The sequence below is a fragment of the Lathamus discolor genome, chromosome 1 (assembly GCF_037157495.1).
Source record: "Lathamus discolor isolate bLatDis1 chromosome 1, bLatDis1.hap1, whole genome shotgun sequence".
Taxonomy (NCBI): Eukaryota; Metazoa; Chordata; class Aves; order Psittaciformes; family Psittacidae; genus Lathamus; species Lathamus discolor.
Window position 1 is genome coordinate 152,707,271 of NC_088884.1, and position 12,028 is coordinate 152,719,298.

At 34.0% G+C, this 12,028-nt stretch overlaps 1 protein-coding gene across 2 annotated transcripts in view; it reads right to left on the bottom strand.

The window, feature by feature from the left end:
* Nucleotides 1-1,953: 1,953 nt before the first annotated feature.
* JAKMIP1 (janus kinase and microtubule interacting protein 1) overlaps nucleotides 1,954-12,028 on the bottom strand; it is a 72,818-nt gene continuing 62,743 nt past the window's right edge. For both annotated transcript variants that reach the window (XM_065659635.1, XM_065659626.1), the window contains 5 exons: nucleotides 10,774-10,902; nucleotides 9,380-9,508; nucleotides 7,159-7,242; nucleotides 3,530-3,592; nucleotides 1,954-2,332 (listed from right to left, as the gene is read on the bottom strand). In XM_065659635.1, the coding sequence (XP_065515707.1) occupies nucleotides 2,159-2,332; nucleotides 3,530-3,592; nucleotides 7,159-7,242; nucleotides 9,380-9,508; nucleotides 10,774-10,902 (579 nt within the window). In that variant the 3' untranslated portion in view covers nucleotides 1,954-2,158. The remainder of the gene's footprint in view (nucleotides 2,333-3,529; nucleotides 3,593-7,158; nucleotides 7,243-9,379; nucleotides 9,509-10,773; nucleotides 10,903-12,028) is intronic.

Consider the following 12,028-nt stretch of genomic DNA (forward strand, 5'->3'; position numbering starts at 1 on the left):
TAAATGTAAATGTGCTTGTGAAAATAACTGGATTGAAGACTCTGGGCAACCAAGGTACTGGGTCTTACTCTCGATTCTCTGTAGCCATGGGAACCTGGATGAGGAAAGTCAGATTTCCTCTCCATATTACATGAAGAGGGACTGGCAAAAAGAGCTTCAGTTTCTGGCAGTACAATGAGAGAGTTCTACTCAAATATTTGAGTTTCTATGACCATCCATGCAGGTGGCTTTAACTGATATGGCAAGTGGGCTGCATCCATTCACTGAAGCAAGCTACCAAGCATAGCAAGTCTTGCTCATTAACTGGCTTAAACCTAACTCAAACTACAACAGAAGGAGGAAAAAAAAATATATATCTCTGTACTCTATATGTTCTCCAAACCCCACAAGCTCTGTTTTAATTAATATTTTTGCAACCCAAACCCAGAAACTTAATTCTAATTTCAATTCAGTTACCATTTTAGGGTTTAAAAAAAAATATAATTAGTTGCTATTGCATTAAACTCACCTGAATTTGCTTGCATTAACTGATGAAAACAGAATAGTTGCTTTTTACTGTAGCCTAATTCTCATCTGAAATAATTGACTTACTCTCAAATAAGTTACTGTCCTGACTACCAGAAGCAGTCGTTATTTCAGTCAAGCATTCACATGGTCAGTCTACATGCTTGCCCACTAAGGGGAAAAAAAAGAAATCTTTTCTTGCAATCACACAAAAAATGCTTCCATTGTTATTCTGTGTAACAAGTCTCTAAGACTTGGCACATGGCAAAACTCTACACCTCACACTGAACTGTTTTTCATGTGATTCTTCCATGTGAAAAATACATTAGTGAAGAATGTGTTGAAGCACTTCTTTTTTTTTTTTTTTCCTTTTTTTAAGAAAATCTTTTAGATTGTTTTACTTCTAAGAACACTTACACTTTAGGAAGCAGTTTCTAGTGTAACAACTGCCAATTCAAATGCGAAACATTCAGTATTTTACTTTACAATTGCTTAATAAAATATAAAAATCTGTATTAGAAAGCATGCTACTTTACCTGAACATCTACTAAAATTCGAATAACCTACATTCATAGTTTTGAATATAATGGGCTATAAAATCAAAATATATGGTTGATAAATGATTAAAAAAAAGAAAAAGAAATGTCAAAGACAAAAAGAAGAATGTCCGCATAACAGGAAGAGACGACATTTTCATCTTTATCAGAGAAGTTATCCATGCCAAGATTTTGGGTAAAACGTGCTGTGTGATGAAAATTATGGAGAAGTGACAATGACAGTTTTCTTGGAGAGTTTATTCTAAATGGTGTTAGGAATGCTGATGATCTTTGAAACTGAACAACGTGTGATCAAGCAACACAACCATGTGGCAGCTGTGCATTGCACAAAACTGGTTTAGTGTTATCAAATTCGACATGGGCCCCATTTACATGCTTTCCACTCTAATCACAGGCTACGTGTTCAAATTGTTATTAACAAATAATTTTACTGCTATTTCATTTATGCATAGTATAAAATTTGTTTGCTATGAGCAATATACTACTTTCAGGTACAGAAGTTGTACTTGTGCTTCACCACTTTGATGTTTTCAGAGGGGTTTTTTTCCATTTTTCATTGATTAAGGCCAATTATTTCCACTCCATGACCATTTTATACCACCAGAAAATGGATTTCAGGTAAGACAAATTCTTTAAAAGCTGCTACCAAAATGTGTTCTTTTAAGATAATTTTGCTTCATATTAATGTTGTCAATCTTAAATCAATGTAATTAAAAGCAGTTACACATTGATGTGATGGATGTGTCAGATCTTTAGTCAGATCACTGCATGCAAGACGTAAGAAGGTGTGTTAATTTAAACGATGCCAACCAAGGCTGTAGTATACATACCAAGTGATTTTACATGCAGGAAAGGAGCAGTTATGGAAATGAAACAAATAAAAAAGGCAAAATATTGCAAAACAAAATATTTTATTAGATTAAAAACAAGCTATATGCAATATATATTAGCTATATTACATCTTTATAAACATTAGTGAGCACTCTCTCCAAAACATATTAAGGCAGTGGCATCAATTTCATTATCCCAAGGTACAACATTTAAAAAATAGATACCTAAGTGACTTCCCTTAAACATGCACCAGACATCAGTAATCTTTACAGGAATTTCAGCTTGGGTTCAAACATAATTTCTGCTCCATTTGAGAGTTTGCAACAGAGAGAATCTCTTACTTCAAGCTCTAGCACTCTGAACTCTAACAGCTCATTCTGGTCTTTTGCATCTTGCATCTCATTCTTCAGCTGATGCTCTTCTTGTTCCATTCTATAAATCTATGAGACAGATAACATCACAACACCCCATAAGCAATAGAAAAGTTACAGGTCATAGGTTTAGACAAAACTGTTAATTATTTCAGTTTCTCTTTAAATGTTGGGTGGTGTCTTGGAGATAGACAAGGAACAACAACAGAAAGTATTTGTGAGAACTGTCAGCAGAAAATAGTCAATGCTCTCTTAGAATAGTAATCTGAAAGTAGTATGAAAAGTGATATGAATATTATATCTAAATGAATTAAGCAATACAAGCTTTCTTTTAAAATGAATGAAACTGGATTACATTAACATTTGGGTAGACTTCCTCATTGTCTTTGCATAACTAGACATGTACTTTTTAGAGCGTACGAAAGACAATAATGGAGGGATTTTCATGTCTGATTTTTGGTTTTCCAGATCTGTGACTTGGGGTACTAAGAATAAGAAAATAGAAATTAAAATTTCACCATTATGCCAAATAACAGCTTTAGTCTACCGTCTGACTTAACTGGGTGATCTTTTTATTTGTATGAAACTCAATAGAAGTGTAACATCTGGCATAATGTACTATGATGTTTATAATACCATGTAAGTGTCCAAATAAATTAACTCCAGCTGTAGCTACTTTTACTCATTAATTTTTATTTGGTTATCTTATTCCTATTGTATCAATATTGAGCTACTAATTAACAAAAATAGTTCTTTGACTTCCTGAGTACTAGTTAATTTTCCCACCAATATCAGTTAAGAACAATGCTCAGCTCTGAGTATTTCAGATTGGAAATGATACCATAGCCTTACATTTATCAGTATTATTCATTGTGTGTAAAAACTGTAAAAAAATTAGAAAGCTGAAGGAAGCAGGCAGTTTTATTAGTAATCAGGACAATAATAATCTTTGTGTAACTCTTTGGCAAAATAGAAGTTTCCACACTGTATTTTGTTGAACACTAGAAACATCAGGCAGCTTGGGTTCTCCTGTCGGCTATGCAACATATAATCCACAATAAGGAGCAGCTTCCATTTCCAAAGACTGCAAAAGCATATCAGTATTTTAATCAAAGACTTTTATCTGAATGTCTGCTTCTGGAAAGAAATAATGGGACTAATTTTCATGTTGATATTTCAGTACTTAATACATTCATTTCCTTTCATCATTCTATTTATGATAAAGTGCAGCAATAATGAAAATATTCCCATATTCTGCACACATACCTTCTCTAGCAACTCCTGATTTGTTCTGATTAATAGCTGCTTTTCTTCTACCCATTTTGAATCCTATGAAGAGGATTAAAAAGATTAAATATATGTATTTTGTAAAATAAGACAAGTGAACGATTACAATAATTAATTAGATTTCAGACATCATTGTACATTCAAGTATAAAAATGGTCACATATCAAAAAATTAAGCTATCGTAAATGTTTTAAGGATAAATAGCATTTGAAACTACAGAAAACACTGAAGTTCCTTTCTTTTCCTGAAGCTGACTCTCTTGTTTCTTAATATGTCTCAGCTAAGAACATACTTTAAAATTTTTACATATAGCATTTGTGGGTGACCACAGTTATATGATATTTTATGTCCTTTAAAAGATTGTATTTACTTAGCTTAACTCAAAGCTATTTCTTTCCACTGAAAAGAGTTGGTAACTTTATTGCAAAATCATCCCAATTTGAGTGGTGTAATACAAATCCCAATGGGGAAAGGACAGAAAACCACTTAACTACCCCAAATGACTGAGAACAGTCTTCAGCAGTATGCTGCTATTTGTCTCCTGTTAAACGGGTGAGAATCAGGCTAATATACAGTGTTTGTGAATTCAAGGGTATGGCGGAATGGAAGTGATACAATATATTCTATACTCCATTTGAAAATTCGATTTCCATCTGAATACTTGTTCCAAATTTCATTTTAGGTTTTTCCATTGTGTCAAAAAAACTCATCAAATATCCCTTTGAAGACCCAAACTGCAAAAATTCAATGCCAGCCATAGCTCACCGTTCATATTTAATGGATTGTAACAGCCAAATTCACTCTGTTCTCCCTGTAAAATATTTATATAACCTAGTTCATACTGTTCTAGTAAGTTTAATACAACAATATCCAATACTCAATATGCCATGCTAACTGTAGATCAAATTATTTTCTAAATAAAAGACAATTTAAAATCTAAATATCTTTACATTATGATATAATCTTTACTTCAATTATAACTTTTTTTGGAAAAGTTTAAATTCGTTTTTCCACCTAATGTCCACTACAATTTCGTATTCTATTTTTCTTTCTCCTTTTTCCACACATGCATAAGAATGCACAAGTGCATTTTAACTTTCATGCAGTAAACTAGCTTTTCAGGGTTATGATATAAGTATCATACTGAGAATAATATACTAAAATGAGTACTGAAAAGGCATGACATTTGTCAAGAATTCTTTAAACAAATGAGAGAAATGTTGAAAATAAAATCCTATGTCTAGTTTAACACTGAACTAGCATTTTACTAAGGTCAAAGAATCAACAAACAGTTGCATGCAGAGTTAGAGTTAATATCCCAATGCATGCATATGGGAAAATGCATGTTCAACAGTTACATTCAACTACTCCAGTTTGCATAAGCAGAAAAAATAGATTCCTTTGCCTTGTTGATTATTAACTTTTGTGTCTTTCTTGAGGTTCAACTCGGCTTTCTGAGAAAATCTTAACTCTAATGGGATTGTATTTATATACACACCAGGTCACTGAGAGAACTGAGCATTAATAAAAAAAAAAAAAAAAAATCTATCTGATACATTACATACTTGAATATTTTGAGATTTATTACTTATATATACCATTTATATTGCTATTAATATTTTATAAGAATTTATTCCCTTAATATAAAGTTTATCCATGCAACTCAAGGTACCCTGCAGAAATGGATTATTAGTCTTATTTATATCCAGGGGAATTCTGACAGATCAAACTGATGGGGAATTAACAAGAGCCATTGGTACTTACTTTGAAATGACACATAAATTGCTATAAGCTAAGTTTCAAAGAATTTTTTAACATTGAGATTCTAGTCTCTTGCTCAGAATTTTACTTCATGAAAACTACGAAGGTAGGTATGCTGCTTCTGTTTCCTAAAGCTAAAGCTGTAAAGTAAGACTAAAAATACCTGGAATAATACACTAGGATCTTTTGATTCATTGTTTTCTTTTCTAAAGCACTTTAGAGACTGGTTTCCTGAATGAACATTTCACAAGTATTATTAAAGCATGACAAAGTGATAATAATAAAAAAATAAAATCACATAGTGCACAGTCAGTTTATCATCACAACCATTTATTCTGTGGAATGTAGATACTAACACCAAGCAGGTGTTAGAGTTCCCAGGAAGATACTTTGACCACTTCTGTGGAAAGCTAATGCTAAGCATAGAAACTAGCTCACTAGAGACAATATCGTATTGATCCTTTTTCGTGTCCCTGTTGGCCTTCTCAGGATTACTAAGAGATATAAGGTTGAAAATGTCATTATGAATCTCATGAAGTAATAACTAATCAAATTCTAATTTCCGGGCATCTCTTTTTGACATGCCATTCCAAAAGCAAAATCACGTAAGTAATTTTTGACATGGGTATCCAAGTTCACTTATTTACATACACAGTACTTATATTTTACACTGTAATAGTCAACTACTAATGCCTTCAATTACACCTTTATCATTCACCCACTAAAATGTCAGCAGCAGATACTCAAGAAGTCTTCGGTTTCATTTATTCTTCCAAAAGCTCAGTGAGCCATCACTTTTTAAATTGCGAACATATTCTCTATTTTCAGTAATATTTCATTTACATGGAATTTACTAAGAAAATTGCAGTTTGTGTGGAAGCTAGCATAAACAATTTTTATCCGTAATTTGCATATAACCTTTGCATTTGTATAGCATCTCATAGAATTATTTTCTTACAAAGAATAAACCATTAAAATGGTAATACCAGTAACTTGGCATTATTCATAGGTTGTTTTTATTCAATGCTACAGGATCATTAGTCTTTGAAAATTATATCTAGAGATAGCTATATACTATTTTATTTCCATAAACTACTTGCAATGTTAAAATTGTTATTTCAAACTATAAAACAAAATATCATGTCCCCAGTTTTTGCAGTGCATTCTAGCAGTTACGCAATTGAACATCTTTTAAATGTACTCTTATAAGTCTTAGTCAGCCTTTCTGAAGATCCTAGACATTATTAAATATGTATCAGTAGCCACATCTTCATTGAATATTTACAATATATACTGAAGCATAAGGCCTAATTTTGCTTTGTGTGATGAGATGGGAATTTGAAAGAAGTTGGGCCCTCCAACAATAAATGCCCAAGAGATTAACACCACAAGTGGCTTCCAGTAATCAGACACACTCAGTGGTTCACTTCTCTCTTGAGGCATGTGTGGATGTAATTAGTTTTTTGAGTTTTTCTATGCTTCACGCCAAAAATATTCTCCAGTACAAATACAGAATATTTATTTTATTGGAAGTTCTAGTGAATATAAACAAAACAGAAAACGGGAGAAAGGCCTTCACAAATGACAATGGGAACAGAATTGACAACACACGTATACACAGCTATTTTGATGTTATGTTTTAGTGTACTATGTGTCAGAAAATGAACCTTTAATAGCATTTTTGTAACCTATGTATTACTTTCCTTTATTTAAATAATTGATTGCTGGAGTAGCAATTAAGCTGCATCAGTCACACCAGCAGAACAGTAAGCAAGGAAGATGGCAAGGGCACCACTGCATGCAAGGGAGAAAATGATGTGGTAGAGGACATTAAGAGGAGCTTTTACCTGCCCTTTCTCGATTAAAGCTTTCTCCAAGTCCTCAATTTTTGCCTGACACCTGAGAAGATCAGCTTGCAGTTGTTCACGGGTCTGGGGGGAGGAAAAACATCAAAAAGTGTGTTTATATGCATGTACATCCACGTAGGCAGGTAGATTTATTTACACATAGGATCAAAGATACTTTCTACACATTATGGACTGTCCAGACAGCTTTTAATGCTTTTCACTGAATAGTTTGTGTTGAAAGGGACCGTCAAAGATTATCTAGTCAAAAGTCCCTGCAATGAGGTTTCTTTCTAATGCAGCCCAGGAGGCTGTTGGCCTTCTTTGCTGCAAGGACATATCGACAGCTCATGTTCAACTTGGTGTCCACAAGGACTCCCCCATGTCCTTTTGTGCAAAACTGCTTACCAGCAAGACAGCCCCAAGTCTGTACTGATGCATGGAGTTATTCTTCCCCACTTGCAAGGCTTTTTTTCCCCCTTTGTTGAATTTAATGGGATTCTTCTTCATACAGTTCTGCAGGCAATTGAATGATCCCCTCTGAATGGCAGCACAACCATCTCATGTATTAAAAACTTGTTTCAGCTATGGAGCATCTGCAAACTTTGCGCAGGTGCACTCTCTTCAATCATCAAGGTCACTAAGGAACTAACACCTTAAATACTACTGATCCCACTATCAACTCCTGCAGTATATTACTGATGACACACCTCCAATGGAACTTTTGCCACTGACTACAACTCTTTGAGCTATTTCAGCCAATTTTCAGGTCACCTTATTGTCCACTTGTCTAGTCTGTATTTATCAGTTTGTTTATGATAATCTCATGGCGGAGAGTGTCAAGACTTACTAAATTCAAGATAAACAACATCCACTCCTCTAAACTCATTTTCAAAGCTAGTCATCTCATCATAGAAGGCTACCAAGCAAGTTTAGTGTGATTTCCCTTTCATAAATTCATGCTGATCACTCCCAGTCAACTTCTTGTCTTTCAGACATTTGAAAACACTTTCAAAGATAACTTGCTCCATCCCTTTCCCAGGGACCAGACTGAGAATGACCAGCCTTCAGTTCCCCAGATCCTCCTTCTCACCCTTCTTGAAGAGTCACATTTGCTTTCTTACAGTCCTCAGGAACGTCCCACAATTACCACAGCCCTTCAGAAACAATTGAGAGTGTCCTAGCAATGACATCAGCCAACTCTCTCAGTAGTCAGTAATATACAGGTTCAAGCTCTACTTGATGCAGAACGAAGGTCATGAGGCGAAGATGATGAAGTTTTGAGCCCTATGGCTATTACTTGCCCATTTGGATGTTATGTGTTTCTTGGTCATTAATCGCAATTGTCATTCAAGTAGAGGGTGACTTGTAAATATACCACTTTTCTAGACATGCCACTATCTGCGGGGAGTTGGGATAAAGTAGAAGAAATCTTGCTTCTAGTTAGCTCAGCTCTTTTTTGATGCCACTGCTGTTCAGTGAACAGATCTGGGGACTGAGTCAGAGCTCACCAATTCATTATGAAGTGATTTCTCTCCTCCCCCATTTGGAAAGAACAGAATGGAAGAAGTTAGCATGACTTCCACTCACATCATCTCTGCACTAAATGCTTAAATACAATGGTAGCAGATGAATAAATGAAAACAGAATACAAACTTTCTCACATCTCAAATACCTATAGTACGGAGATTGTTGTGAGGATAAAAAAACATGTCAGAGAGAGAAAATGATCACACATGTTGACTTAATAGGAACCAGAGTTAGCTATGTACTTTTTAGTGGAAGAATACTCTCAAAATGGAATTTTAAAAATAAATTATGATTTCATACATTTGACAAAATGCTTAAAGAAAAATCCCCTCTATCAGATTTAATATACTCATATCATAAAAGTATCCAAGTACTTATAACAACCTATTCCCCAATTCATTTTAAATCCATCATGTTCTTTCCAAATTGCAGGTTCAGTTGGGATATCATTCTCAATAACACCATCTTACTAATAAAATCTTTAATATATTATGCATACTAGAATAAAGTATAATGATATCTTTGTTCTGATTGCACCAAATCAATCAAAATTGTCACCTTAATGATATCCACTAATCCTCAAAAACATTGTTTTGTATTTCACTGACCTGCAAAGATCTCTCTTGCTACTCCAAGTGTTTGTCAGATTTTTCAGTGATTTCAGATTTAAAAGAAATTTCAGTTTGAAAATTACCCTTGCTTCTCTCTCTGCATCCAGGGTTCCACCAACTTGTTCCTGAAGCAATGCATATGCCCTTTGCAAAGCTTGATACTCTCTTGTTAGCTGGCAGAATCTTAGTTCAGCTTCTTCTTTAGGTGTGGTCTTAATGAATAGGGGGAAAGAAGTAGTTTTGTATAAATATATATGATAACGGGTTTGTTTATATAAGCACAAACACAGTAAGTAACACAACTTATACTGAGTCTCGAAGTAAAGGTTTAAAGAACTTAATCGGAAATGGAAGAAAGGTTGATTTGAGTATGATGCAGAAATGCACAAATCAGTAACTGTATCTATCTTACAATTCTGGACAGGGTAAGCAGCAATGTATAGAAATGGGAAGAAACTGACTGGGGAAAAATGAGAGGGAATAGTTTTAGGCACCGCTGGCTTCAGCAGCTCCAGAGACACAGGGGCTTCAGAGGTGTTCTATTTTCAATGCCAGGGTAAAGTATTTTGCCAGCACAAGCAAACTAATACAGAAATTATTTAAATTATTTCAAAAGCCGTAAGGTTGTTTTTTAAATTCCCTCACCCCCTTTTTCTCTTTTTTTTTTTTTTTTTTTTTTTTTTTTTTGAAGCATGAAGTATTTCTAATGCCCTAACTTTGAGCAACTGACATCAACACTTTCAAGGTCTTTCCTATAACGCTGAGAGCAAGAAATGTCCTTCCCTTTAATTAAATTTTGCTCCAGGAACTCAAGCTCCAAGGAAAAGAGATTACAATATTATTAGATACTAAACCTAGGAAAATAGGAAGCTTCTTGTGACTGAGGAGTATTAGGCACAAGTTAACGAACAGGAAAGAAAGATGAAAAAGAGCATCACCTAATTCATGCTTTGTCCTCAGCCCTGTAATCTTTTAAAGTAGGCCAGCTGCACTGTATATCACAGAGCAGAGACAAAACGTGTCAGTCTGTATTTACTACCTATGATCATTTAAGCCTTAATGAATTCAAAAGCCTCTCTGAGTATTGCAAGTAAAGGAAGAAAATCCTGGTTGTATCAAAACAGTCAAATAAATTACAAGGTTCAAAGGCAAACTATTGTCTAGTAACACTGACTTTTGGCAAAGCAACGTGCCTATTAATTTTCTTTTGACTATAAAGAAAGAGTTTGAGAAAAACCATTTTATTTTTCAGCCCACTATCTGCCAAATCTGTCAGGCAGAATATTATCTTATTAATTGTATTGCAATGATTGTGTATGTTTCACTGGACTTGAAACAAAACAAAGCAATCCTCTGCCAAATTTTTCGTAGTTTCTGGGGCAGAATAGCTAAAAATCCCACTCCAAAATAAAAATGCTTGCATTTATACTCCTTGTCTATTGTTACGGAACTTAAGAATGCATCAGCTACTACTTACATCTTCCAAATCTTCTTCTGGTGTTGCTGGTGTCCTGTCGGTTTTGTCTGTGTTATATGAAGTTACAGATGATGTTTCTGAATCAAGAGATTCTTCATCAAATCCAAAAAATGTCTCCACAACATGCCTCTGAAAAGTTAGTTTTTCTTAGTTACTAACAAAACAGTTGGAAAATTCCCATGACCCAGTAAGCAGTAGCCATGATCTTCTCTGGCTATTATTTTAGTATTTAGGAATAAAAAAAGCTTCCACAAAACACTTGTTCTCTGATTAAATGAGCTACTTATTCAGTATCATTTGTATAAGAACCTCCAAGGACTGAAGTGCACATAGCACTGAGTAATTTCCAATAAAATCATGTTTTAGCAAAAGTATGAAAGTTATCAAAATAATACCAATCTTACAAGAGTCATAGTAGAGGAGTGCAACATCTTTTCAGAAGAAAGTAACCCAGTACGATGTAACATATCAGAAGTGGAACCAAAAGGGAAAGATATTCTGAAGAACAGTGTGGAACAAATATCATCAGTCACACTTATTTCAAAAAATAAAACAGATTAATTTGCAATACTCTTTCTGAAAATCCTGATTTCAAAGTGTAAATTCTTGTTTTGCATTTATTTTTTCGATACTGCTATTCTGATTATTTTTTTTTTTTCTCAAAAGGTAGCTCCAATATTATGACCAACAAAAAAACCCAAAACTGTGCTTGGGCAAAACCAGCATTTCAATGCAGATACTAAAAAAGTTACAAAATGTAATCAATTAAATGCATGCATACAGAAAACTAGAGAAAACGAGGAGCCAATGGATATGAATAGCACAATACTCATTGTGAAAAAAGTTTCATATAAAACATCACAACTGCAATAATTCTTTCATCATTTTGAGACCTCTTTCTATCAGTTTCTTAACACATGCTCAGAAATCAATAAATTTCCACAGAGAACACTGTTAAAAAAGAAATATAAAATTGCATAATCATTCAACTAGAAAAATAGTTTTTCCAGTATTTCTCCTTCCAAAATAAAAGTTAACTGATATTAATCAATAGAAAGCCAAACATCTTATTAGACCATACAAGTGTTCTAATAACTCAGCACAAATTCAAAGAAGCAGGAAAAATAAGGAAATACAAAGAAAAACTGTCTATCCATCACTATTTTTGGCACTGCCTTAGTGTTGCATCCCAGATCCTGATGTCACAGGGTTTGGTTTGGGATTTTAGGTATAAACTACAGTCTGTATGTGAGAA